This window comes from Drosophila santomea, chromosome X (assembly GCF_016746245.2).
Source record: "Drosophila santomea strain STO CAGO 1482 chromosome X, Prin_Dsan_1.1, whole genome shotgun sequence".
NCBI classification, from domain to species: Eukaryota; Metazoa; Arthropoda; class Insecta; order Diptera; family Drosophilidae; genus Drosophila; species Drosophila santomea.
Window position 1 is genome coordinate 15647218 of NC_053021.2, and position 27662 is coordinate 15674879.

The following is a 27662-nucleotide window of genomic DNA, read 5'->3' on the forward strand; positions in this document are numbered from 1 at the left end:
TGACCGCCATGGAATTGCACCTGAGAGTGCAGTCGGTTGGCAGTTAGCAGTGACCTATAAATAGTGCAGATCCCAAAAAGTGCGGACGCAGTGCATCATGAGGACGTTGACGGAAAGCAGGCGACGCCACAGTGGCTCCTCGGCGTGCAAAAAGGATTCCGAATCGGAAGACGATGCGAATACCATCTGTAGCGGGGCGGCCATTAAGAGAAGTGTGGTTTACTACCTGAAGAACAGCACTCTCCATGGATTGAAGTACATTGCCGAGGAGAGCATCACCATTCCGGAACGGTAAGTTCTTGTATACTATTTTAAATAATATTAAGATTATCAGTTCACCATGAATTGTATATGCAATTAAGTACAGCATTTCCATTATCATGTATCGTTTTCAGCATTTTTTTTGGACTTGCCTTCGTGCTGGTGGTGATCCTGTCCGTGTTCTTCATATCCAACGTGTACATGAAGTGGAGTGCCTCGCCCATAATCATATCGACCAGTGCCAAGCAAAAGCTGACCAGCAACATGCCTTTTCCGGCGATCACGATCTGTAATCTCAACCAGGCGCTGCTCAGTAAAGTGGAACTTATTGGCCGCAGCAGCACCAATTTCTCGCTGCTGATGGGTCTGTGTGACCAGGGCGGGGACACGACCATCTCGTATATCGGTACATGGAAGTACTTCAAGGCGATCCTGGTGGACGTGGCCCAGCCGTGCGAGAAAATGCTCCTGTACTGCACCTACGGATCGCGGGAGGAGGACTGCTCCTGGCTCTTCACCTCCATACTGACGGACGATGGGCTGTGCTGCAATTTCAATGCCTTGCATCCGTCGTATCTCATTCGGAATTACAGTGACGATGTGCGGCTGGAGACGGCTCATCCGAATACCCGCTACGAGCCCATCGATTGGACACCGGAGAAGGGCTATGCTCGCAACTTACCGGAGTTCTACTATCCGCGCACCTCGGGCGGCACGGGTATCCGCATGGGTCTCACCGTTGTGCTGAATGCCTCCATAGCGGAGTACTACTGCACCAAGTCCATGAGTGTGGGCTTCAAGGTGGGATAGAAAGCATTAAGTAAACTATTTATTGTATGCATAAATGCGCTTTCAAGGTCCTCGTTCACAATCCCGCCGAACTGCCGAAAGTGAGCAACTATGGCTTCGTTGTGACCGCGGGACGCGAGGCACGGATACCCATCGAACCGATCTATGAGGACGCCCTGCCCACCATACGGTCCATCAAGAAATCGGTGCGCCGCTGCCTCTTCTCCGATGAGAATGACCTGGCCTACTACCGGACGTATTCGCGCAAGAACTGCGAGCTGGAATGCGAGGCGAAGTTGTTGCTCCGCGAGTGCAGTTGTGTGCTGTACTACCTGCCACGGATCGATCCGCAGGCCAGGGTGTGTGGACCCAACGATAATCAGTGCACGGATCGGGTCCAAACCGAGATTGAGTCCTCGCTGACGAATCTATCCTGCGAGAGCTGCTGGCCGGGATGCTTTGAGCTCACCTACAAGGCCACCATATCGACGGCTTCGATCGTTTCCGATCCACGATTCCAGGCCGGCGAGAATCTGCCCGACTATATTTTCCATGGACCATATAGCAACGCCAGCGAGATTTCAATCCTGCACTTCTACTACATGACCAACATATTTCGCAGCACCACCAAGTCCGAGATGTTTGGCTTTACTGAATTCTTGTGTGAGTTTAGTTTGTTGCAAATCAACTTGGAACATGATACTTTTTATCAGAGTTATAATGTGGAAAAGTAGTTCAATCTAGATTATATATATTGTGTTAATCTTTTAACTTACCAGCAAATACGGGCGGTCTCTTGGGACTTTTCATGGGCTTCAGCATCTTCTCGGTCATCGAGGTCTTCTTCTACATCACTGTTCGTCCGTATTGCGCCTCCCGGACACTCCGGCAGCGCCACAAACGCCGCCAGGAGCAGCTGCGCTGGCTGACCCCGATCAGGATGCCCGTCCGTAGGGCTGTGCGCCGCAACCGCGGTGGTCTGCTCCGGAATGCACCGCCGCCGGCCTACAATGATCTGCAGAAGAGCCGCGGGAAACTGGACAAGCCGGCGCCGGGCAAGAGGAAACTTTGGCGGACGCTGCAAGTGCGGCCAGTGGATCGGGTGGATGAGGAACTCCCCACCTATCCCTACTTGGACTAGGTTTAGGTGTTGAGGCTGTATACACAGAAAAAAACACGCTTTCACTGCAACGAAAACCGAAACCTTAACTTGAAAGCAATAAAATTGATTAAAAATTGGTAATTGTTTAAGAACATACATGTTGAATCGAAAATTGCGGTACAATAAAAACCTTAAAAAAACTAAAGAATACAGTGGCACATCAGTTGTAGTACTCAAAGATGGAAACCTCTCAATCGACTGGATTTTCTCTCTCTGTAGCCAGGTTTCTCATGTTCTTATTTATTGTTCTTCTTGCTTAGTCGAATGTTTATGGCCCAGAAAACAGTACAACAATAAATAAATCCACGGCAAAGGCAACAAAAAAAAGGGCAACGAACGCCGAATCCACGGGTAAAATGACCTCAGTTGACACTGAAAGAAAATATATCTGTTTGAAGAAACAATTAAAAATTTTAGCTAATATAGAAGGAGAAAAAATATTTATTTGCCTTGCAAATAAAAAATGCAAGCTTCAATTGAGCTCATACTGAAAGCCCCTTTATGACTTACCCACTTTTTCGCTGCGTGTGGACACGGAAAAAGGGGCTGCGCCGGAAATTTGGACTGCGCCCTCAGCGATTGCGGATATCGACTAATGGCGCTAATCGCCACGCGACTCCAATTTTAATTGATTCCCAACTCAGTTTCTCTTGCTGCCCATACAAAGTAAAAAAAAGAGATATGGCTTGGTTATAAAATCAAATAAAAAAATAAATAATTCAATATTTATAAATATTTTCACATATATTTATATATATTATATGTAAATCAAAGTAAGTCATAAAACCACTAAAAAGTTAAGAAAGCACTTCACAATAAATACACAAAAAATACTGAAAAACATACTAAATTATTCGCCGATCGAGTTTACTTACGTGCGACTTATGAGAATCGCATAGAACGGTAGCAAAAAATACCAAAACTTTTTATCATTTAATTTTTTTTGTATTTTTTGCTATTTGACGATTGCACAATAATACTTTATCATATTAAAAAATTAAGTCATAAACAAAAAAAAAATGGAATACCTTTATATATGTATTTCTTTTTCAGGCTATTCATAGCTCAACTTGTATATATTAAACACAAAAAAACATTATATATTTAAATATAAAACTAAGAATAGTTTTCAGGGCATTCGGAGTTCGTATTAACCATTGTGTTGCCCTTGTTTTGCTTTTGCCGCATTGTGTGCCAATTGAAACTTAATTGAGAGACAATTTTGGTATTGGCCAAATTTTGTTCCGGACTTTTGTATTTGGCCAACGAAATTCGAACATGAAACGAGCAAGAATTTCGCAGGGCTGATGTCACTTTTCCGCTGCTTTTTTTTTCTAGATTTTTGTCTGGATTTTAACGAGCTGCTGTCGGGGGAGGTTTGGTGAGACCAAGTGACACCACTCAAGTCGAACGCTCTGTGAGATCTCCTGAGAATCCTCACCCATCATTGTCAAGTGGTCGAGTGTGTCTGTTTCTGCGAGTTCTCGACTTCACATCTCGCATCGCTCTAAGTACATAAGTGCCTTATTTCGCTACATTCCCCCCAAAACATTTTGTTCTATTTCAGATACTGCCCCCTTTCAAGTTTTTCTTTTTTTTTGTGGTAAACCCCGCCACCCCGAGGATCTTTATTACACGGCCGGCCAGATGGAATATCTCACATAGCGCTTGGATTTTCAATTCTATTTCTTTTTTCGATATTCTTCGATTTTGGGATCTTCCTCTTTTTGGAATGGGGATTATAAACAAACAAGTGGCGGATTGTTTATGGGCTTAGTCAGTGAAGTAGTGGGAAAATGTAGAAATGGGAATGGGGACCTTAAAACGCACAGAATTCCTTCAAAATATTAAAGTGCATCTGTATCGTACAGATATTAAATAAAATTAAATATTTAAAAATGTATAATAGTTTCCCTGCTAAAGTAGAAACTAAATAATGATTATAAGAGTTTTGTATATATTTTTTTAGCCACCCCTAGTGACCATTAATTTCAAACTTTAAATACGCTTCTTTTTCGCCAGCCCATAAACTCAACTTTTCGCCATTGTCTTTCGTCCATTCGGTTGCTCTGAATAATCTACGTATGTTTCGGACTATATATGTATCTATCTCGGAACATTTCACTTTCGCCGGCTGTTGGCTTGGGGCCTCCAGTTTTATGGGGATATATTTTATCTGTCCGTGATTCATGGGATTCATGCCACCACAGACATTCCCGCAAACTAACAACATGTGCCCGCCGCTTCCAGGAATCAGGAAAACTATCCGCCGGAATGGCTTACAGATCTTGGATTAGTTATGGATTTCTTTTGTCGGTATTATTTTGTATGCCATCCTCAGATATGCAAGAAATTCCTTTATGTAATTCCCATGCAGGCAAGAGTTCTTCATTAAACTTCCCGAGTTCTCTTTGAATAAAACTGATTAATGGCCAGCCGCATTGCTCATACGCAGCGTTGGTCTTGTATGTTTTGTGATGTTGCGAGTAGTTTAATTGTGGTAAAATAAAACAGTGACATGCATCGCTCACCTACACGAAGAACTGAAAACAGCAACGGCAACGGCAGTCATTTCCTTTCGGTTATTTATCTTTTTTGGACAGTGCGTTGCGAAATTATAAGATATGTCAGAAATTTGATGTCGTTTATATATGAAAACCAAAAAAGTTTAGCTAACATGGCGCCAATATATACATTTCTAAGTTCTATTAAGTATAATGTGAGTTACAGCAAAGTTATTTCCCTAGCCCTACATGTATGTCGCGCACTGTTGCGGGATGCTTAAATGTTTATGCTAACGGCAGCAACAATTGGCCGGCCCACGTGGGTGGATTTGGATTCGGATCTGTATTTAGCTGCGGCTGTAGCTATGAGGTGGCATGGAATGGTGATGGTGATGGTAATGTTAAAATGGGGGAAATGGGGCCGGACTCTGCCTCTGCCGGCGTCGCAGCGGCAGCATCTCAGGACGGCATCTCCGGCGGAAAGTGAGAATTCAGTCGGAAACTGAACGCCGCGTACGCTGCGGCCTCCAAAAATTGTCGCTGTCCAAAGTCGCGACCAGAAGTAATCGCCACTTTCAACCTGTTGTAGATTCCACTTCCATATCATAGATCCAATTCAAATCCAACCAGAACTGATTTTCCAAACTTAAAGTCAAGGAAATCCATCCGTGCCGTGTTCATAATAACTTCTATTTTTTTTGCAATTTTTTACTGTGCGTGCATTGGCATAAGCGATTTGAATCGCCAGCTGGCGGCATCGGCATCCAAGAGCTGGAGAGGAGGTGCTAATCCCATAGAGAGCACGATCAAATCGGCAAAAGTTGCGAAATGCATTCCACGGCATGCGGCGTAGGTGCGTCGGCCACAAATCTCTCAACACTGCAATCGTAAGTTCACCTGGGTTCAAATTGGGTCTTCGAATCCATAAAAACTTTATTAACTTGCAAACTATACTTAAAACCACTAAAAAGTTAAGAGAGCACTTCACAATAAATACACAAAAAATACTGAAAAACATACTAAATTATTCGCCGATCGAGTTTACTTACGTGCGACTTATGAGAATCGCATAGAACGGTAGCAAAAAATACCAAAACTTTTTATAATTTTTTTTAGTATTTATTTATTTTTCTACTTTACTTTATCATATTTAAAAATTGTTTCAAGGTTTTTACTATAGTTCTTCCAACGTTCCACTAACTAAATACATGTTGGGCAGCATAAACAAACGTTTGGTTATTTTTGTATGCTCTCAAAGGTAACCCAAATGAAATGTTTACGTTTCTTCAAAATGTCTGAGTGAATTCAAGGTAATCAAAGATCAAATCGCTTCAATGCTGTTTACATTTACATGCCAGCCAAATATGTGCATTGTGCCCACACCTCCCCCTATTTTTTCTGTGTGTACTGGTGTTTCCTTCGGATATTTTTGTTGCCATTAGTACAAACTTTAAGTTTCGTCCATTTCAGTGGACCGCAAAACAATCCATCAACAAAAAAAAAAGAGGGATAATACGCGGCGCGGAAAAACCAACAAGTGAAATTCTTGTGCCCTGTTTTTTTTTCTCTTGCAGGAAAATTGGGGGAGGAAAATCGGGCAGGAAAATCGGTGGATATGCGTGGTCACATGCTGGGCCGTAAAGTAGCTCACAAGAAGCGCAATGTAAACAATTACTCACTCTGCTCGTTTCCCACTTTTTTCCGCCTTTCCTGCCCATCGATGTGTGTCAGACGAATCGAAAATAGTTTCCACAGGATGATTGGGGCGTGGCGTGGCATGCCACATGAAAGCGCGCAACACAATGTGGAGCACTTCAAAAACCAGAGATCCGAAAAACGAAAACAAAAACATCGAGTACCAGAAGGGAATTTTTCCACGACCATTTAATGAGCCCGCCAAGTGCCTCCATCTCCATCTCCATCTGCACTTTTTTTTCTATTCCGAGGTGGCGGCGGATTAATGGGCAGTGCCGATCAAGTTGTTGTCCAAACCGAATCCACAAATCCCAGACAGACAAGTGACAAGTTCAAATATGCACTCGCAAAAATGAATATCAATGTTATTCTAGATAATCTAATACTGCGTGCAAATATAACACGTTCATAGGAGCTTCAACAATGTAACGTTTAAATGTAGGATTACTATTAATGGTTATTGATTAATGGTTAATAATTTCTTTCACTGTTATCAGTGGAAATGCACAAATATATAAATCTCCATTTCCGCGCCCCCTCTCCAGTGCGAGTGCGAGTGAGAGAGCAGATCGGGCCAAGGTTAGCTGGTTAAATAAATTTGTGACGTCACCGCGTCGGCGTCGCCAACAACCAACAACCAACGCATAAAAAATAAAAAATTAAAATTGCATGTGATGGATGTGTATTCTCCTCTGCATTCGCACCTAAAAAATGTCAGCGAGCAAAAAGCCATTTATTTCATTTGGGTTGGGCTTGTGACCATTGATTTTGATGGGCAGCTTGCAGAGATGACTTATAAAGATTTTTAACTAAAATTATTGTCTCTCGTTTTTTTTTAAAATATGCAAGTGATAGCATAATACCTATTAATAATACCTTTTAATTCAGCTTTTTTAAAATATACAAAACTTATCCGCTTGTTTCATATAAATATAGACAATTTCCTCTTCAATTTGTATGATTTTCCAGTTTATTTCGATTTTTAATTCAAAAAGAGGCCCACGCAATGTTGTGTTTACAGTAGCTGTGATTTATTATGCAAATCGATGTAAAGTTGAATGGGATTAATAAAATCAAACCAAAAAGGGCAGATACCGCAGGGTCAAGTGTTGAGTTGTGTTTTTTATGAACAGTGGGATGAGTCCGCGTGATGGATTCCCTGCAATTAGCCCATTGTCATGTGGATGGATGCAATGCCGCCCACTCCGCCCACAAGCGTACGCTTCAAGTACAGTGAAGCCTCCTCCACTCGCCCCTTGCTTTCGGTCAGCGTGCACCATGCGTTTAGGGAAAATGATCATTGCATGCCAATTTAAAGGTGATCAGATTAAGGTCATATCTTTGTTTGTTGTCACACACTGGAGTCACAAACGAGTTGTGGGTCTGTAAGGTTGGACTACACCGAAAGAAATGGCTTGGCAGCTATTATGTTAAACAATAAAATAGACAATCGGGTTTAGTATACCATTCCCTGCGAATGGTTTACCTTTTTCCTCTTAAAATCACCATTTTATTATCTCTTTGAGCTTCTCTTAAAAGTGCTCTTAGTTTTTTTCGAGTGTACCCAAACTGCGCTCAACTGCCGATAATTTGTGCAATTTGTTGACACACATTTTAATTTTTTCCGTGCGCTCTTTTTTGTTTGTCGTCCGCCGTTTGTCGTCTGCTGCCTTTGATTTGCCTCTGGATCCAGCTTTTATATACCATATACCATATAGCATCTAGCATATAGCATACAGTATATAGTATATAGAATATAGTATAGAGTATAGTATGGCGACTGTGGCAAATTGCACGCTTTAGCAGCACGACATCGCGCATGTAGAAATAAATAAGTACTGTTTTCGCCAGCCACACATGTATCTCAGTATCTTTGTATCTCAGTGCAATTGACATGCTTCCATGATCATCCATGATGCCTCCTTGTGGCGTTTGGCGTTGCCTTTTGTCCGCTGCACAGCTCTCTTATCACCGGCGGACCACTGCAAATGTCAAACTGCAGCGGAAATCTGCGTGGCCCCACAAAGACACACATCGCATCACCAGAGTGCATGGAAAATGCAAAATAATACAAAATAATACAAAAAAAAGATGCCCAGCGGATGTGCGGAGATGATGGCCAAGCGATGACCGCTCCAGCAAACACGCACATCTAGCAACAGTCGCGGTCAAGTCATTAGATCGGTTAGGGAATAGGTCATAAAGGACACCAATTTTAAAAACTATATTACTTATACTTTCACCATAATCTACCAGCTGTCACTGCAAGCTAACTTACCATTATTTTATTGCACCCGTTCCCACATAAAGCGCCTTCAATTTCACCTGACTTCAGAAGCAGACATCCGAAAGATACCCAAGTCAGAGGGAAAATTAGATTCAACAGTTGTAGATACTTTCTCAGTAATGGGAAATAAATCAAAGTGAAATAAATGAGGAGCATAAATACAGAAACGACGGTTATCCTTACTCAATTTGCCAACCTTGGCGGCGATTGCAATTAAAGTGATTTGATGATGTCACGGAATTGTCTCACATTTTCCGATTTTCCCTCCATGTTATCATTACTATTTTATTTTGCTATATTTTTTTTCTTTCATTTTCGTTAGTTTGGCTTGGTTGCGGTTTGTTTGTTTGGTTGAGCCTGTTTTGTCGCCTCGCGTCGCTTTGTGTGTCCATTTTTGTGTGTCACTGTCAACAAATTGCTCTTAATGGCTCGCCGGCGGGTGGGTGGTGGCCACGCCCCCCAACCCGGGAACCACTGAAAAAATAAAGCCCAGATAAAACTAAAACCGAAAGCCAACCAGAACTCGCAGAACTAGCATCCAGAATGATGGCAATCACGGGGTCGTCTAATTTTTTGTGATTTCCGCACCGCCAGCAACAATTTGCAATGCATCGTGGAACAAAAAACAAAAAAAAAACAATAAAAAAATATAAATAAATAAAAATAAAATAAAATATAGTATGAAACAAAAATACAACAAGAGCAACAGTAGCTGCGCTGCGGCAGCGACGCAACTTCGCTGCCCACTCGACTAGACGAAAAGCAGTCGCAGTCAGAGATGGCGAACACTTCAGAAAAGGAAGCTATCCCACCCTTTAAATAAATCTTTAAATATTTCCCACAATAAAAATCTATATTTAGTTTTCATTTATGTTTTATTAATATGTAAATATATTTTTTTTTAAATAACTGCTCCAGAGATGTTTGATTTGTTTAAGATATTTGAGCACCTTTAAAGTAATACAAAATAAGGCAAAATATACATACATACATATGTATGTATTAAATTTTGCACTAACATGTTTTCAGGTTTTTTTGAAATAGTTTATATATAGTTGTTACTCCCACACCATAACGTAATGTTTTCTATACTTACTATTAAATATTAAATAAAGACTAGGTTTTTCGTGGTATGGTTGGTAAATTTGTACGTCTTTTAAACTTCTGAAATAAAATCCCTATCAGTTTTGATTGCTTGCTAAAGGTACTAGTAGCACAAACGTACAACTGTCAGTGCATATGTGTCTTATTTTTTTAAAATCTCTAAGCATGTCGGGAATCAAGCCAGATGCGCATCACTGGCTCTGCCGCCTCCGCCTCAAAACGCTGCCGCTGCGCCAGCGTCGTCGTCGTTAGCGGCCGTTCTTAATTCAGTTGACCAACAGACGCAGACGACGTCGCAGACGCGACACGCGACTAAAAAATATAGCTAAAAAGAAGTTAAATATATAATTGAAAATTATAGAATTCCCACACAGTTATATATAGCCGCGGATATATACTCGTATTTGCGTAGGATACTACCCGTGCATTCGTTACTCGACTCCGCAATTTTTTGAGTATAAAATTAAAAAACGCGCGCGTTTTCGAAAAAATTACACGACTTAAATTACAAAAAAAAAAAAAAATCAAAGGTGACAAAAACATATTTTTTTTATTCCATTTTGTTGTTGTTGTGGTGCGTGTGCGTATCTCAGGATCGTTAACTCAAAATGTGTTTTATTTCTGTTGTATGTTGTATGTTTCTTGTTTAATTTTTTTTTTCTTTTTTTGTTTAATGCTGGGCCGGCATTCGCCAGGTTCGCCCACCTGAAAAAAACCGTCCACCGCAGAGCAGAAAAAAATTATATAGAAGGAGATATGTATATGTGATATTTATAAAAAATACGTTGGCAGCAACAAGTCCAAGTCCAAGTCTAGGGCCAAAAAAACACAGCGTGTCTTTTCCGTTTCATTTTGCAATTATTATATTTAAAAATAAACGAATACAGCAGCGAAACAAAGGCGTCGGCCAAAGAATGAAAGCCAAATAAATGCCAGACGCCGAAAATGCCGCCAAATGCGCCAAAATAAAAATTATAACAATATTAACAAACACAGCAAATAAAAAAAAAAATAAAAAAACAGAGCGTAGAAAAGCAAACACTTGTTGAGAATGCACTCTTTTTTCTTGTTCTTGCTGAAGGTCATTGGATGCCATGAAAAATGTTCGCTTCACAAATATTCTAGAACTGGAAAATGGGTGATAACATGTCGAATTCCTGAAATGCCAAAAATATTCGAGCTAAAATTTATGGAAATCCATTGATGGCAAATCCATAAATCAGTCAAAATAAAATGGCATGGAAACTTAAGTAATTCAGGGACGGGCGTGAAAAATAGGAAAATGTGTGATTAGTTTTCCCATATATCACATTTCATTGGTGCAAACTTTAAAAATGCAAGTTAGAAGGGAAATTATTCCATAGTAGGGAAATATGTATTTAGTTGTAGTTGATTTCATATATACACAAGTGCTATTATACAAAAATGACCAAAGCAGTTCTTGGGAAACTCCACATGTTTTTTAAACTGATAAATTGAAAGCGGAAGGAGCGGGAAAGAAATTCATAGGAATGCTGATATGAGTGCCAAGAGCGGAAGTGACACTGGATGTGGAATTGTCTGCAATTTCTTTATCGCCTTCAAATGAACTCAGTGTTAGGAGCAGAAGTTTATTGGCCATCCAGGCGCAGCTGCAAAAATATTATATTTCCAACGAATCATAGGTACTCGTAACTCGTAACTCGTAACTTGATATGAATGTGAATATGAGTATGAATGAATTAAATAGGCTTTGCTGGGATTAGTTTGACATGTCATGTGAGCTGAGTCTATTTTTGGCAATCACAACCCCTTAATCTTTTTATTGGCTTTCGGTGCCCTGACCTTCACTTCTGGGATCAGTGGGCAGCATAAAGATAATAGGCGGGAATATCACAACTCCCTTTGTGTTCGGGTTATCTTTTGATCCCGCATGAACTCCCACCCCTTAACTCTTTCCATCACATTTTCCATTATTTTCCCTGGTTTTCTTTACTCTTACAGTCCAAGTGCGGTGTTTGTTTGTTTGGTTTGTTGTGATTTGGTGGGCTTGTTGGTTGATGGGCTGGTTTTTTTTATCAAGCTAATTCCCAAGAGAGCGCTCAATTGTTGGCTCAACAGATCTGGGATCGGGCCACTTAGTCTAACAGTAATCGACGCTAAACGCCGTCTCGTTTCGGTGCCTTCAGCTGATTGCTGACAACTTAATCAAGCGAGTGAACAGAGAAGAACAAAACCAGAGCTCTGAAGAAAAGCCCATGCCATGCCAGCTAATATCTGGATCTGGGGTGTCTATCTACTACGAGTGTACTCGCACAACACCCAGATGCTACTGTACAGTGTGCATATAGTATGTACTATGTAGCATTTAGTACACAATGTGCACCCGCATTTGGATTGCGCTACTTATCTGGTGGGCCAGCGGCCCTGAACTTTGGGCGAGATCAATTTGCACTGTCACCAATTTGGATTGGAAAAACGCGAGTGCCGCCAGTGCGCCGAATGTGTCAAAATCCGTGAATCCGTAAATCCGCGAATCCGGGAATCCTTTACAATGACAGACCTTTGTTCTAGTTGATCTATGACAAGTCCCTCGCTGCCATTATCTCGTCTGGGTTTTTGGCGTTGGGCCACTGAATTGACCATCTTTGTGCTGAAAGGGTTAGGCAAATATTATTAATTATATACAATGACTTAATAAGAGCTACGTGCAAGTGCTCAGTGTTAAAGTAGCTTAGAAAGTGTATTATATTTGCCGGAAGGTTCGGTATTCCTAACTAAATAAAAGATGTTGCAATGCATGCAATTGTAAAATATCTTAGATCTTTTAATTTGGCTTGTCATCTGAATATTTCCGAAGTTTATGGCTGTTCTAGATTTGTGAAATTTGCGTTGAAGCCTACCGTTTTCATAATTTCCCTGCCCATTCGATTTCGAAAGATGTTTTTTGAGCAGCAGCGAACAAAGCAGAGTAAAAATAGCTTATAACCAACAGACTCCTCGTAAAGCTGGGAATGGGGCCACTTTGGGGTCTCTGGGTGCAAAAAAAACTCTAAACTTTTGGACATAACACACTTAGACGCAGTGCAATTTTGAGTATTTTTTGGGTGTCGCCAAAGGCGTTCGTCACTCGAAGCTAAATTATGCAGCGTATTATGGGCCTCGGCAAGTTTTGATTTATTTGCGCCGGTCTTCGTGCATTTTAATTGTATTTGTTTTGTCAAATTGTTGATTTAATTGCCCACCGAATACCGAATCGATTCGTTTGGCATCCGAAATGCAAATCGGATTGGTGCCGCCATTTGATTGGGCTTGGGCATGCCCAATCAACCATGATCTATGGCCATCTGCCCTTGCCCCCATCAAATACAAACAATTATCAAGCATTTTGTGTGGAAATTCACTCGAAATAAACTATGCTTTGCTGAGATTCAGCTTTTAGATTACAAATTATAGGTGGTTAAAGGGGAAAACACGCGTTTTCAATGCGTCTGCTCAATGGGAAATATATATTTGAATAAATTGCATAGCTATCTCTGTACTGACTGACCCATATCTTTAGTTATAGTTTTACCCTGCACTTAATACTTCCTTTTTTATTCAGATTGTGAATTCCTTCGATAAGAAGTCGGCTTAAGATGAAAGCCAGGCAGTGATTTTTGCATTCCTTTGTCTTGTGAATATAATGGAGTAATTAAAGTAATGCACACTCACATGCCTGAAACATATGTCGCCATGTATTTGGACATGGGTGTACTTATTATTAATATTGCTTGTCGGTCACTTCCCTTAAAAGTATTGGCCCAAACGATGAAACTATCCAATAGCCATAATTCAAGCGATTTCGCATCGGATTTTTGAAATTATTGCCTATTGTTTAGTCTTCACACGTAGGAATATTGACAGCCAATTCCAAATGCGATTTCATATTAGTTAGCTGGCAGTTAATTTGGTTTGTAGGCGCTGCGCAAGCGCCAAAACTAAAAATTGTAATGTGAAAATGAAGTTGTTAGAATTTAAACGGAATTTAAATTTTCTTTAATAAATAAATATGTAGTGGGACATTAATGAGGCTTGGAGAGAAAGCTTAACAATTTAACAATATTACAATGTAAAATTAGCTAAAAGAGTTTCAACTAAAGCAGCCGTTTGCCAAAACAAAGTTGCAATTGAGTAATTATCCTTGCCTAATGACCACCACCAACACGCCACCTGTCGTTCGGTTCCGGCGAACCGCTAAGTGGAAATAGCAATCAATTAAAGTGAAACAGAATAGGGAACTATTTGTGAGTATTTGTATTTAATTTGCTATGGTCATGGCACAGCGAACTCTATTTTGGGTTCCGTGTGCCATTTTTCGTGGGCGCAGCCAGGAACAAGTGGATCGTAAACCCCAATTGCATTCCGAATGCCTCATAATTGTGGCTTGTTCTTTCGGCCCACCGACCATTTAACGAAAACGAAACGAAATTAAATGCAGTTGACCCAAAAATAGCGCAAATGCCTGCCTGCCAGGCCGTGCAAAGTCGGCAGCGGCAAAGAGTATTATTAACCAGAAAAAAAAAAAACACCAACGGGCAATATTAAAAAGTGCACACCACGTATAGGGCCATGCGTTTCAGGCAGAGCTTCTACAGTCATACAGTGGTACTTCGATGTACTAAAAAGAAATCGCAGAAAACAGCGAAAAGCTCTCTGCGTAGCTACTATATTGATTTGACATTTATAAACTTGGTTTTAGAACCATAAACTAGGTTTGGAATATTATGAGTTAATTCTAAATATGCATGATATTATTATTTCTATACTGCGATCAAGAACGATTTAACATTTTAATGTTGCTACTTTTCAAGCACCCTGTTTTACGAGGGGCTTTTCCTCTTCAGCAAGTGTCGTCATCATCAGCGTGGTGGGTTAAAGGGGCGTACTCGCGGGTTGGGGTTTCAGGGGTTAAAAGGGGTTCGTGCGAGTGCGAGTGGCGACGTCAACAATTACAAATGTAGCCCAGGTCAGGACCGCGGTGCAAAAGGTGCTGCCCTGTCCGTTGCATTTTTGTTTTTTCTTTTTTTTTTGTAATTTTTTTCTATTTCTTTTCGCTGGCAGCAATTAACCCAATTCCCGCGAGCAATGACTTAACCCAACACCACCCCATTTCCGCCCACAAAATCCCGCGAACCACGCGAGCTCACAATCACAACATTCAATTATGGTTATGGTCGTAGCAACAAAAGGAAATCCACTCGCTCGATTGAGGAAAATGCATTTCCAACTGCTACCGCCTCTGCCGGCGTCGCTGTCGCTATCGACGTCGACGTCGACGCTTGTCTGACCCATTTTTATGCGGGACACGCCCACCCTAGGAACGTGGGTGCGTTGGGCGGTGGGCGGTGGGTGGTGAACGGTGAACGGTGTCGGGTAGCCGAGCACACAAGCCACATCCTGCCATCAAAGTTGGCGATGACGACAGCGATATAGTCGTTGTTTGAGTTGTAACAGTGAAGAGTCGCTAACACGAACTCATATACGTTTTTGTTTAACAAAATGATACAGTATTTATAATATAAAAAGAGGGGTTTTATAAATATTAAAGAGCTGTGAGCGGTCTTCATACCACATCTTCCAGTAATTTTTAGAGGCTCCACTGTAGTTCTCGTTTGTCGATGACTGAGAATCGCTTGAGATTGTCGGTGCTTTGGCCGCATTCATGTTCAGTTTCAGTTTCATTTTCAGTTGGTGTTGAAAGCTGCTGGCGAAAACTGTTGCATATTTTCGAGCGCTGCGAATAGCAAAAACTGTTGCATTTGTTTACAACTTATTTACGCATAATTTTCATAATTCAAACTACAGCTCCATCACAATCCCAGCGGGTTCGGCGGGAACTGGAACAGGAACAGGAACAGGAACAGGAGCCGGAGCAAGTGCAGCAGCGGATGCCACCAAGATGGTGCACCACAGCAACGAGGATGCCATGAACAAGATACCCCTGAAGTCCGCCGGCGGCTTGGACTTCGATGAGGAGAAGAATGGCGGCGAACTCATGCAGGACACGGCCGCCGCCGAGGAGGCGCGTCGCGAACAGATGTGAGCATAAAATAGGACATTAGCAATAACATTTAGGTTCCCAGTGTCCTTGGCGCGTTTTATGGCTGCGACGAGCTGAGGAAGCTGCTTACATGGAAATCGCATTAAACAAGTTCAGGCAACTGCAATAGTAGAGACTTGTGTTAAACAATTAAAATATATAGCTAAAGATTACACTATTATAAGTTTTTTTTAAATTAATTAAAATCATTTTGTTTCCTCACAGTTTTTTTAATTTAAAATAGGTCTTAGTAAACATTGTTCTTTGGTTTTGGTCCAATTTCTGATTATATCCATCACTTTCAATTGAACTTTCGCAGGCGCGTGAAGGTTTTGGCCTGGATGAAGAAGCTAACCATCGTGCTGATCTGCTTTATCGGCATTGCCCTGATCAGCTACGTGATCATCAGTCTGTGTTTCAGTGGTGAGTATGGGTAATCGGGTCAAAGGTACATATACATATATGTATATGGCCAACCACATCCAGCTAACAATTCACTCACCCACTGCAAACTAATACCGAAACTCGATTCAGATAGATATTGTATGTGTAGATGTATTGTTGTATACGAACAGAGACTTTGGCACCGTTTTCAAGACCGAATTTAGTCACCCTATGATAAAAAATAAAATAAAATAGAATATAGAAAAATCTTCGCTTATTTACTGCATGCTTTCGATTCATCTTAACCAAGCACCTGGCACCTAATCTAGTTCAAAATAATTTCTTCTATTGTGGCACCAAAAAATATTCACATGAACAAAACCCCAACCAAAAACTTTACACCCCAACTCACTAAATAACAACAACAACAACAACAACGAAGACTGGCCTAAATCGACGCCAAATAGAAATAACACAACAACTACAACAACAACAACGACAGCAACACCAAGAACAACAAGCACAGAGGCAACCATAACAACAATTGCACCATCAGGATTAGCAACCACAATAAGCACCAGCACAACAACAATAGCAACAATAGCAGCAGCAGCAACAATAAGTGCAACACAACCACCACCAACAAGAACAACAACAACAAAAACAACAACCACTAGCAGAACAGATAGCTATCCCAGTCCCACACCTAAAACATTTCATTCAACAGATGATGAGCAGCAACAGGAACCGGAAACGGAAACGAAAACGAACAACATTGGCAACCTCACGAACCCAACGCCCACTCCAGCGGACCAGCCCAATGTGGCCGCCATCACGGCGGCAACCACGGCGGCACCACCCACCTGGCTGGCGGATCAGATCAGGATCGATACCAGCGAGGAGTACAACTCGGTGCTGGGCGTCTACCAACATGGAGCCGTGAGTTCCGATAACATCGAGTGCAGCAAGATCGGCAGGTAACTATTGATGTAGATGGCGAAGATATAAAGTTTAAGAAGGGAAGTTAGATGATAAAATGTTATATCTTATAACACTGCATCATCAACTATAGAAACTATAGCTTATTTTCCATCTTGATCCCAATCCTTGTAGCGGCATCCTGCAGAAGAATGGCAGCGCCGTGGACGCAGCGATCGCCGCCCTCCTGTGCAACGGACTGCTGACGCTGCAGAGCATGGGCATCGGTGGTGGCCACCTGATGAACATCTACAATCGGAAGGAGCGCATTGCCACCGCCATCGATGCCCGCGAGGTGGCGCCCTACGAGGTCACCGAGGACATGTTCGACCAGCAGCCGGAAAAGTCCTTCAAAGGACCGCTGAGCATCGCTGTGCCCGGCGAGGTGATGGGCTACCACGTGGCGCATCAGAAGTTCGGACAGCTGCCGTGGGCGGAACTGGTGGCTCCATCGCTGGAGCTCTGCGAGAAGGGATACCATGTGTCGCAGCACATGGAACGCTCGCTGGGTCTCGCCTTGCCGGACATCAAGAAGCACGAGCAGTACCAGTAAATTGTCCAAACAGCATGAAATTGCTTTTGAAAAGTGTCTTTTTTCTAAGTGTATGTTCCTCTTGCAGAATCTATCTGAATGCGCAAACTGGCAAGCCCCATGCCGCCGGAACGGTAGTGAAGCCACCGAAAAATCTATGCAAGACCTACAAGCTGCTGGCGGAGAATGGACCCATGGACATGTACAATGGAACGATAGCCAAGCTGCTGGTGCAGGATCTGCAGGACGTGGGCAGCATTATTGTGGCCGATGATCTGGAGTCGTACGAGGCCGATGTGATCAACTCGATTACCATGGACTTGGGTGACGACACGCTGTATGTGGTGCCACCGGTCAGTTCCGGCTCGGTGGTGGCCCACATCCTGGCCATCCTGCAGGGCTACAACTTCACGGCACACGATCTGTCCACGGATGAGCTGAAGGCACGTACCATTCATCGCTTTGTTGAGGCCATGAAGTTCGCCTTTGCCCTGCGTCCGGAGTTGGGCGATATGCATTTCATTGATGCACGCGAGCTGGTTAGCCGCCTGAATAGTCCGGACTTTGGCGATCAGAACCGGGCCAAGATCAATGATTCCCACGTGCTGCCCGATGCGCAGGCGTATGGAGCCAACTTTGCCGCCATTGCGGATCCGGATGGCACATCCAATCTGGTTGTCCTGGCGCCCAACGGAGATGCCGTCTCAGTGACCAGCTCCATCAATTTCTAGTGAGTACCCATTGTTAGTCTTAGATATAGAATAATCCATTCAATAATAAATTTCAGTTTTGGCTCCGGTTTAATTGGACCACGTACGGGTATTGTGCTGAACAGCGGAATGAACGACTTTGAGGGGGCGAACAACTTTTTCAAGTTGCCCCAATCGCAGGCGAACAAAATCGAGGCCCACAAGCGTGCGATGTCCTCGCAATCGCCGATCCTTCTGGCCGACAAGGAAGGCAACCTGAAAATGGCCATTGGAGCAGCCGGTGGCAGCAAGATCATACCCGCCGTGGTCGAGGTGCTCGCCAATGTGCTGTGGTTCGGCGATGATCTGCGCCAGGCGATTAATGCACCGCGCTTCTACCACCAACTGATGCCCGATGTCCTGGAGTACGAGGAGAATGGCTATCCGGAGTCCCTGCTCCAGTTGCTGACCAAACGGGGACACAAGTTGAAGTCCACTGCCAAGAACATATCATCCGTGGTCACGGCCATTTCGAGAAATGCCACTGCAATCTATGCGAATGCCGACTATCGCAAACGCGGCGGAGTTGCAGGTTTCTAGGGTGATTAGTTGAAGAGTTGAAGAGTTCACCCAACTACCCATCCACCCACTCACTCACACACGCATAAGTCACACACACACACACGCACACGCACACGCACCTACACACATGCACAGAAACATTGCATTGAGATTAGAGTAGAACTGTAGAACTGCCCGAAAAAGAGAGCAATTTCCATGGAACACGAGAGTATAAATGGGCAGATCTGGTTTAGAGAGTTGGAAAGCAGATCGATCGCATCAAGTGAAAGTATTTAAGCTAGCTATGTCTTTTTTACATACTATGTATATCGTACGTTATATAAATTTATATGCTACTACCTAACTACTACCTTATACAATAAAAATAAAAATAAAAACAAACAAAAACCAAAAAAAAACCAAAATGGCAAAAACAATTTGCTTGCATTTCAATAAACTTAATAGGAATTCTTTATTTCTGGAAAGCAACACTGAACGTTTTCCGACATTTGTTGGCAATCGACATCGCTGTCGAGATGGCTATATAAAAGTATTTGTAATTGAAATATACATAGTTATATACAGGCAATACGCTAAGACTAAGACTAATTGCTACCCAGTAGTTTTGTAGTTTGATTCCCGCCCTGCCCTGGCATTCATTTAGTATACAATATAGTCGTATGTGCTTAAATCTTATATATGGGCGCATCATGTGTGGTTCAGTTATTTCTTTTTCGGCTATATACAACTTTGGACTAGATGCTGTGTGTGCTTGTGTTTTCAGAGAACTCTATGTACAATGCAAAGGAATCGATATCGTTATTGATGGGCACTACGAGTTTAAATACTAGCTGCTTACAATCAAAGTAAATACAATGCCATAATGCTTTGCCAAGCTACCAGTGAGCCAAACATTATAATAGATATACGGATATATGGCGGTATTTAGCTCAATGATCTGGGTTTTTTCTTTCGGGAAAAAAACAACAGAGTTTCTAGAAAACCACCTATCGAAATCGTAGTTATAGATATGTTTGCATGTGGTTTTTAAGTGGGTCAAGTACAGAAATCCGTTGCGCTGCCAGTTGGGAAAAAATCTCTTAATTCTCTCTCCTCCTTCCACTGCTCAATTCATCCCCCCCACTTTCCCCTTAGATGTGCAGGGTGGCTCCGGGCGGGGAGGTGGATCCTCCAGCTCCTGGCTTGGCGGTGGTCTGTGGCGGCTGCAGATCCTTCGACTGTTCCATGTCGATGACCAGGCAATCGTAGGCCGGCGGCGGCAGCTCGAACTTCACCACACTATCGTAACTTGGCGGCAGTGAGTCCACAATGCGCAGCACATCATTCTGGGAGTTGATCTGGAAATAAGTTCAGAATATATATGTATATAGAACGATTATAAATCTTCTGCAGCGAGTGAGTGATTCATAAGCATTCTGTCCACTACTCAGTACTCACATGTGGCATGGCTCCATTGGTGGCCCGGTTTCCCGCCTCATCGATGGGTCCCGCCCAAATGCAGACGCCCATGCGGTGCGTGACATAGCCGCAGATGATCACGCTGATCACCAGCATCCCAATGCCCAGGGCGAAGACCAGCCAGCGGGACTCCACGCTGTTGTCCCGCAGATTCTTCTCCAGCTGCAGGGCGCAGAGGATCAGCACCGGCACGGCCACCATGGCCACCAGCAGATCCAATATGGGACGCTGGGTGCTCGGTCCGGCGTTCAGAGGAGTACGTCCGGATCCGGAACCGTTGGGCGATCCACCCAGCGGATGGGAGCCAAAGTTCTGGCTGCTGCTGTTCGGCGTCAAGGTGGAACGGGCCACCACCGTGTTGTGGTTCTGGAGCACCATTCTGGAAAGTGGGACAAACATACAGGATTACACGGCGAAAAAGAAGGGGGAATTTGTTTCAACATATAATACAAATATTTTGAATGGCCGCTATTGAAATTTTGTGCCAAAGGATATGTTGAACTTCTTTCATTTTCCGCGGCTCCATTTGCACAATGCATTGATTTGAAAGTATTCCAATAAGCCGGTATTTAATTGTGTTTTTTCTCCCAGTGTGGCCCAGACGTCTCATGTTTATGTGATGGGAACTTCGGCTAATTGCTGGCTCTCGATTGTTAATCCCCAATGAATACCCATGAGATTTTTGCAGTGGAAGCGGTTCCGATCACAAACTGCAATCGCTGTGCTATCCAGACAATGGTGGCTTTTCGTATATATTAGAGCTTATTGCATACTATTAGATCTGAGCTAATTTCATAATTTTATAGGAATTCATACACATGCGTTACACAAGTACAAAATATTTAAAGTACATAATTAGATGTGAATCGATTTGTTTGCAGTGTGGGAAATATAAATCCAATTAGAACTAGATAATTAATTAATCCGAATAAAACTGAATCATTACTTAAGTTTTATCGCTGGACTTTAACAAGGTTTTATTACTGTGTTAACGGAGTGGGAGATGCGATATTTTTCAATTTATTTAGCCAAGAACACTTTGCAGTCCAATTGCTGTTTTCGATTTGTTTGGCAAATATTTAGCGCATATCGCATTGGCTTAATAATACCATAAACATTTGATAAACGCCCCATCTTTGTCAATAAAATCAACTGCGTCACTGAGGCGCAGACGGTGAAAATCAAATATTTGCTAAGCATTTCTCGTTTAGAGTCCAATTAACATTGGTTACCATTCAATTACCGGCCAAGATGTATCATATTCCAAACCCACATGTCTGAGTCTGCGATTCTGATTGGGATTGTGGTCTATATAGCCTTATATACATATATATATCTATATAGATATGGCGAATCATATTCGTACCTGGGATCAAAGGCGTTGCTCAGCAACAAGTCGTATACGGCGCGCATTTTGATATTCGTTCTATTCACTCCTCTCGACTTTGTTTGTTTTTTTTGTTTTGTTTTATGTTTTTCTATTGATATCAATTGGTTAATTTATTACTGTCTCTATATTGTTGATGTAAGCGTATTTATTCAATGATTTGAGTGTGACACATGAGTTGAATTGTTGATGCAGTCTTTGATCTTACAGCCATCGAGGTTCGAATATTTATTATTTATTCTTTGAGCTAAAAAAATGTTTTTTATTTTCACAGAGATGTGATTTCTGTTTATTATTTAAAACTAATATCCACGGTAGTTAAAACAAGAGAATTTTAAATCTTCTTATTTAATTAGCATATATATTGTTTATATTGTTCGCTTTAAAGATTCAGCTTATTATAAAAAATATTTCTCAATGAGCGTTGCTATCTACACTGGAAATGAAATCGTTGACTTATTCAAATATTTTTAAAAGTGGAAATTGATACTGTTTAATTCGTTTGCCGCATGTTTGCATTAAAACATTAGATAAACAAAAACCGGCCGTTTACGTTTAATTTATATCTACTATATATGTTTTGTTTTTCTTTATAAAGTTTATAATTTATGTGCATATTATTTATGGTGTTGTGAGAGGAGCGCTTTATGGCTGTGTTTTTTTTTACACCGCACAGGGAGATAAGGTGGAAAAATTAAGATGAAATGGCATCAACGCCACACCCGGCGTATACTTGATTTGTAAAACTATGGTGGCTGATACTGCATCGAAGATGGGTCTTATCAAAAAGGGGATTTGCAGTTCACTTGAACGATAAGGGCCTCTTGCACGTGATTGTTTGTCGTTCTCACACGCATTGTTATTTGTCTCTCAATAATAAGATGGTATGTATTTGCACCAAGGCGTTTGTCAATTAACACTTCAGCATTGGACTTGACTTGCACAAAATAAATAACAAACAAACAAAGAGTGAAATTAAAGCCAGCTCGTTCGGGCTGAAACCGATTCGTGGCGATCTGGGCCGGTCAAATGTTGAAATCGGACTGGAAAAGCGTCCAGCAAAAGTGGCCATATAGCATAATCGATGTGGATATGCTGTCAGCTGAGAGCTTCAACACTTTCATATCTGGACTTTGGACGCACCCTACAGAACTCAAGTCAACTAGAATATTTCGCCTTAAAGCGGCAGTTTCTAAACTTTGGACATACCTTAATAATAGGTAATAATAGATAATTCCATCTAGGATTCCCAGGGAACTGAAGAAAACTTTAAATTAGAGTAGTAAATTTTCCGGTGCAAAAGTGCCAGCATACCCAGAAAACTGCAATGGGTAGCAGCACGCGATCACAGCAATGCAATTCAAGAACGAAATGCTAAGCAGAAAAATTTTTTTTTTTTGTCAATTGCAGTGGTGGAAATTAATTAAAAATTGCAAAGGGCATAGAGAGGTGGTAATTGCCCAAGAAAATAATGATAGCGGGCAAGTTAATAAGGTTCTTGTCAGCTGGTAATATCTAGAAACCGGTTGCAAAGAACTGCCATCGCTCCTTTGATATGGTGAACTTTATCTGAAAGTGGTCTGAACTCTGGCAAAGACATACATACATATATGTATTCCAGATACAAGATAGCAGATAGCGTGGCGACAAGTCTTGATTACCGCTGAAATACTTAAGATCTCTGCAAATGGGAATGCGGCGAACTTGGAGATGTGAAAACCTCGAAGTCAAAGCCGAAGCCGATCAGACAATGGAAATTTGCAATTGTAATTCCAACTGCGTCTGCTGAATGAATCGCCCGGACCTCGTCGGCCACAATAGATACTCTTAATTGCAGTTCATATAGATCTCAGTTACAGATGCATCATATGACAAGCGCAAATATGATATACACTCGTATACAGATGGTGCGCCATTATCAGTTTCACACTGATAAGACGGCGCAACGGCTTAAATATACTCAAATACAAACCGGTTTTGCCTGCAAAGAGTTTGTCATTGATTGTCCTCGTTTTCATTCCCGTTTTCCGACGCTTTTTACCTCATTTGAATGATTTAATGCGCTTGTTAATTCATAAAGTTTGCTTTCTGGGTGAGGACCCAATTTGGATTTTCGACTTCGACACGGATTTACGTAAGAATCGGGGCGCATTAACCTTTTCCCTTGTTTCCCGTTATTATTTCGCTCGAATTTCATCTGCTGCAAGTTTTTGCATCGCTTTAATCAGCCAGAGGATCATCTTTGTCTTTCCAATAAACATATTGGCAAAACTGTAAGATTTACGACTAAAGTCAATCGCTGCCTATGCATTTCCGTATCTGCCAGTTACTTCTATATCTATATATATGCATACTTCCGGTGCAGGGATGATATGCGTAGTACTACGTGACGATATCCAAATTTTGAATACAATTCGCATGCTTCCATTCACAAATTGCATCAGCAACGGGTCGAAAATCGGATCGAGTCATTGACCAGATGTTGAAAAGCACATCATATTTCCAGACGTTAAGTATGTGTGATATGGGATATACTTTAGTATCTTTACCGTTTGCATGTGCACAATGTCAGCTGATCAAAAAATGATTGCCTACAAATACAAATTGGCTGTCAGCGACGCCCACAAATCAAATGAATAGGGAAAGGCCGAAAGAAAAAGCTGACAAAAAGCTAAATCTCTGTTAAAACACCCGGCAATTACGAATAACATGGAATTACATTACCGGCTGAGCTTGACTTTGAAAAGAGAGACTTTGATCGCCATTCGAGCGTCAGCAGTGGCCCAGAAACCCAATTGGAGTGCAAATCAGCCAAGTGCAGAGATCACCAGAACATTTATCAGTTCCATATGCCATATACATACATACATATGTATGTGGTATGCAGCATGTGTATCGAATTACTGATGACTCGGCTTGAGTTATTTTCGAGGGAGCTGCACTTTGGTTTAACGCTAAATTCGCATTTAGAGTTGTGCTGCTAGGGCCTTCGGATTTATTTATTTCGATACTTGGCTCGTCAGTTTGTAGGATTTACAAAGAATTAGCCTAGACACAAAAACAATAACAAGGCCGTAAAAGTATACGATTCCCAGTAGACGGGTGAATTTCCCTATTTGTTTTCTGGAGCACATGCGTCATATATACGATATGATTCAGCGCAGCTAAATGGAATTATATGCATGTATGGTGTGAATATACAGATTTGGCGAATCTGCAGTTCGCTCGCAATCTTTTGGGGCTTATCAAAGCCCGATAAGAGGGGATAATGCAGCTGCACAATGCCACAAAATATATAATAGATGTAGTAATAGTACTACATACATAAGTACGAGTATGTACTGTGTGTGGATTTTGTGCACCGCTCAGATTTCCCATTAGTTGCTGGGGGAAAAATGATATACTGCTGTTTGTAAGCAAAATTAATGCACTTAATTGGGGTAGATTTTCATCGGATATCATGTTGATTGTGCATTGCACAGCCAGCTACTTACATATGTATTTACATTGGAATCATGTTTATATGGACTCCAGTAATTTCACCCATAGATAATATGAAACTTGAAGGTGACATTTAAATGCCTCAGCCAATATTCAATCACTTTTTCAGCAGCTTAAGTAATTGAAAAGATACCAATCCTGAGAGTGACAGCGTTTTAATGTTTTTTTCTAATCGCCAGCCATTTTTTCGCTTTGAAACGTTATGAAACCGGCAAGAAAGACTATAGTTTGTTAATAAAAGTGGCGTTTGTGGCTCAGAACAATGCAGAATTTAATTAAAATTCCTTGGGCGATATTCCCGACCTCCCTCACCATTATCCGATGTGTGGCAATCTATATGGCACAAACAGACACCACATAGCACAGCACAACAATTTCCTTAATTGCCGCGACAAGAAAATCATAAAACTAAAGCAGAAACTGAAAATGAAAATGGAAAAAAAAAAGAAAAACCTGACGAAACTGACGCCCACAAAAAGCGAGGCAACAAATTCTTGGGAATTGTCTGGCCTGAATCGGATATACACAGCAGAGGGCAATTAATTGGGAATCTATACAATTAGATATGACTCGGTGATAAGTGAACTTACAGTGAACATTACAGCAAAATAATCATACGAAAAAAACCCATCTTTTTCCATTCTGAAATTGGAAGACTCTGGGGAAAATCTTTATAAAAGCGCTGGTGATGAACAAATGTCGCTTTACATTACTTTATCTATTAGCCTAACCCCGACTGTGGTCATGTGTGCATCTGTATCTTTAAGTGCTTTACATGAAGCAAAAACAAATGAATCGATGCCGATGACGATGGAGAGGCATTAAATATTGTATTAATTGATCAGATCGCCGAGTGTCGCTTAATTGTGAATGGGGGAGCATTTGTTGCTCGATGCCTTTTGATTGACTAAATGGCGGGGGGAAACCTAAAAGGGGAGGGGAGGCGGGGATCCCCTTGGAAGTGAAAGCTTCGCCAGAAAAGCCGAAAAAGATTCCTCCACTTGTGCAGCTCGCTCTTTTCTTCTCTATTTCCTGTTTGGTCACGTAGTCAAGTTTTTGACAATAATTGGTGGCCACCGTACATCGTGCATACATAGTTATATATGAATAAAAGTGCCTCGGCTCGTTCTACAAGTTCTTCTTTTATTGTTTTTCTTTTAATTTTTTTTTTGGTTTTTTATATATTTATTTCACATGCTGGACTGCGCAAGAAGTGGCTATATGTGTGTGCACAACGATACTATATATAGAAACTAATGATGAAAACATTTAATTCTTTTTGCCTGCTATCAATAAATTTTATTTATCCGCTTGTTGCTCTTGACGATTCTTCTCGCTTTTTTTTGTGAAACAAAAGCATTTCGAAGTGTGGAAACACATTGTTTACTTTTTTCCCGAGCGAATTTCAAAATAAATGGCTTTGTTGTAGCTGCTGATAAGCATTGAAACTGAAAACACCTGTTTTCCAAGCGAAGCGATGGCTCAAATTTTCTTTTATTTTATTTTGCCAATTGCATGGCCCACAGAGAGAGAAAAAAAGAAAACAAAAAAAGATGAGCCATACGAATATGCACACCAGCTGTCTGCCATCCCTTTCGCTCCTTTGGCTTTTCCCACTTTGTGCACTTTATTTATAGCCTTAGAAATGGGGGGGTTTTTGGGGGGTCACTTGGGGTAAACATGTTTGTCGGCATTTGGTACACTTGCGAAAAGCGACCCACATGGAAAAGCTCCCTTGGAAAATTATGATCGAATTGAATATATCTCGTAGAATGCTTAATACTCTTTTTTAATGCTTAAGAATGCTTAATTAATGCTTTTTACAATGTTATGTTCTTGTATTTTTTGTACTAACATAACAGTAGCTTTAGTGGCATATACATAGGTATTTTTCTCTGTGTACTCACTCGAAAATGCTTTTTGGCCGCCGTGGATGTTCCTCTCTCTCTCTTTCTGCTCTCTATCTCACGCACTCTTTGCCTCGCTTCGTTTTTGCAATTCTTCGATTGAATTCTCTTCCTCAAATTTGATGAGCACAAAAGGCCAAACAATAAAAAAATATACAAACAAAAAGCACTGAAATTCTGTTTTTCTTCTTTTGTTTTATATTAGCAATTATGCACGCGTTTCAATTGTTTTTCGTGGGTGAATTTTTTTTGTTTTTAAATTTTATTTTTGTTTTGTTATGTTTGTGATTATTTTGCGGTTTGCAAATGAGATCGTTGGCACACTGAATTGCAGCAAGTTGAATGGACTTCTTTAAGAAGAAATTGGAAATTGGCACTTGG

General features: G+C 41.4%; 3 protein-coding genes across 6 annotated transcripts; 2 read left to right on the top strand and 1 right to left on the bottom strand.

Moving 5' to 3' along the window:
• Positions 1-89: 89 nt before the first annotated feature.
• Positions 90-2354, top strand: LOC120456398 (pickpocket protein 28). Its single transcript, XM_039643227.2, has 4 exons — positions 90-291; positions 396-1062; positions 1119-1713; positions 1830-2354. The coding sequence occupies exons 1-4, from the start codon at positions 98-100 to the stop codon at positions 2189-2191; spliced, it is 1818 nt and encodes a 605-aa protein (XP_039499161.1). The 5' UTR covers positions 90-97; the 3' UTR covers positions 2192-2354.
• A 2867-nt stretch (positions 2355-5221) lies between these two features.
• LOC120455549 (glutathione hydrolase 1 proenzyme) lies at positions 5222-19418 on the top strand. 3 transcript variants are annotated; one of them, XM_039641889.2, is made up of 7 exons: positions 5222-5603; positions 15629-15862; positions 16183-16286; positions 16690-17224; positions 17361-17774; positions 17846-18487; positions 18545-19418. In XM_039641889.2, the coding sequence occupies exons 1-7, from the start codon at positions 5545-5547 to the stop codon at positions 19044-19046; spliced, it is 2490 nt and encodes an 829-aa protein (XP_039497823.1). In that variant the 5' UTR covers positions 5222-5544; the 3' UTR covers positions 19047-19418. The 3 variants fall into 3 exon arrangements, with proteins under 3 accessions (XP_039497823.1, XP_039497825.1, XP_039497824.1); XM_039641891.2 differs by having other exon boundaries at positions 5223-5603; positions 16975-17224; XM_039641890.2 differs by lacking the exon at positions 5222-5603 and adding an exon at positions 10087-10332 and having other exon boundaries at positions 18545-19417.
• A 31-nt stretch (positions 19419-19449) lies between these two features.
• LOC120455551 lies at positions 19450-27419 on the bottom strand. Of its 2 annotated transcripts, none has more exons than XM_039641893.2 (3): positions 27282-27419; positions 20466-20865; positions 19450-20365 (listed from the first exon to the last, which is right to left on the bottom strand). In XM_039641893.2, the coding sequence occupies exons 2-3, from the start codon at positions 20862-20864 to the stop codon at positions 20159-20161; spliced, it is 606 nt and encodes a 201-aa protein (XP_039497827.1). In that variant the 5' UTR covers position 20865; positions 27282-27419; the 3' UTR covers positions 19450-20158. The 2 variants fall into 2 exon arrangements, with proteins under 2 accessions (XP_039497827.1, XP_039497826.1); XM_039641892.2 differs by lacking the exon at positions 27282-27419 and adding an exon at positions 21853-22123.
• Positions 27420-27662: the final 243 nt, after the last annotated feature.

Excerpts from the sequence above, each read along its gene's own strand:
- LOC120456398 (XM_039643227.2), top strand. The coding sequence starts at position 98 with ATGAGGACGTTGACGGAAAGCAGGCGACGCCACAGTGGCTCCTCGGCG. Across the intron at positions 292-395 it reads AGCATCACCATTCCGGAACG|CATTTTTTTTGGACTTGCCT; the intron begins GTAAGTTCTTGT and ends TATCGTTTTCAG. Across the intron at positions 1,714-1,829 it reads TGGCTTTACTGAATTCTTGT|CAAATACGGGCGGTCTCTTG; the intron begins GTGAGTTTAGTT and ends TTAACTTACCAG.
- LOC120455549 (XM_039641889.2), top strand. The coding sequence starts at position 5,545 with ATGCATTCCACGGCATGCGGCGTAGGTGCGTCGGCCACAAATCTCTCA. Across the intron at positions 15,863-16,182 it reads GAGGCGCGTCGCGAACAGAT|GCGCGTGAAGGTTTTGGCCT; the intron begins GTGAGCATAAAA and ends GAACTTTCGCAG. Across the intron at positions 17,225-17,360 it reads GAGTGCAGCAAGATCGGCAG|CGGCATCCTGCAGAAGAATG; the intron begins GTAACTATTGAT and ends CAATCCTTGTAG.
- LOC120455551 (XM_039641892.2), bottom strand. The coding sequence starts at position 21,899 with ATGCGCGCCGTATACGACTTGTTGCTGAGCAACGCCTTTGATCCCAG. Across the intron at positions 20,866-21,852 it reads AGCAACGCCTTTGATCCCAG|AATGGTGCTCCAGAACCACA; the intron begins GTACGAATATGA and ends CCCACTTTCCAG. Across the intron at positions 20,366-20,465 it reads CCAATGGAGCCATGCCACAT|ATCAACTCCCAGAATGATGT; the intron begins GTGAGTACTGAG and ends ACTTATTTCCAG.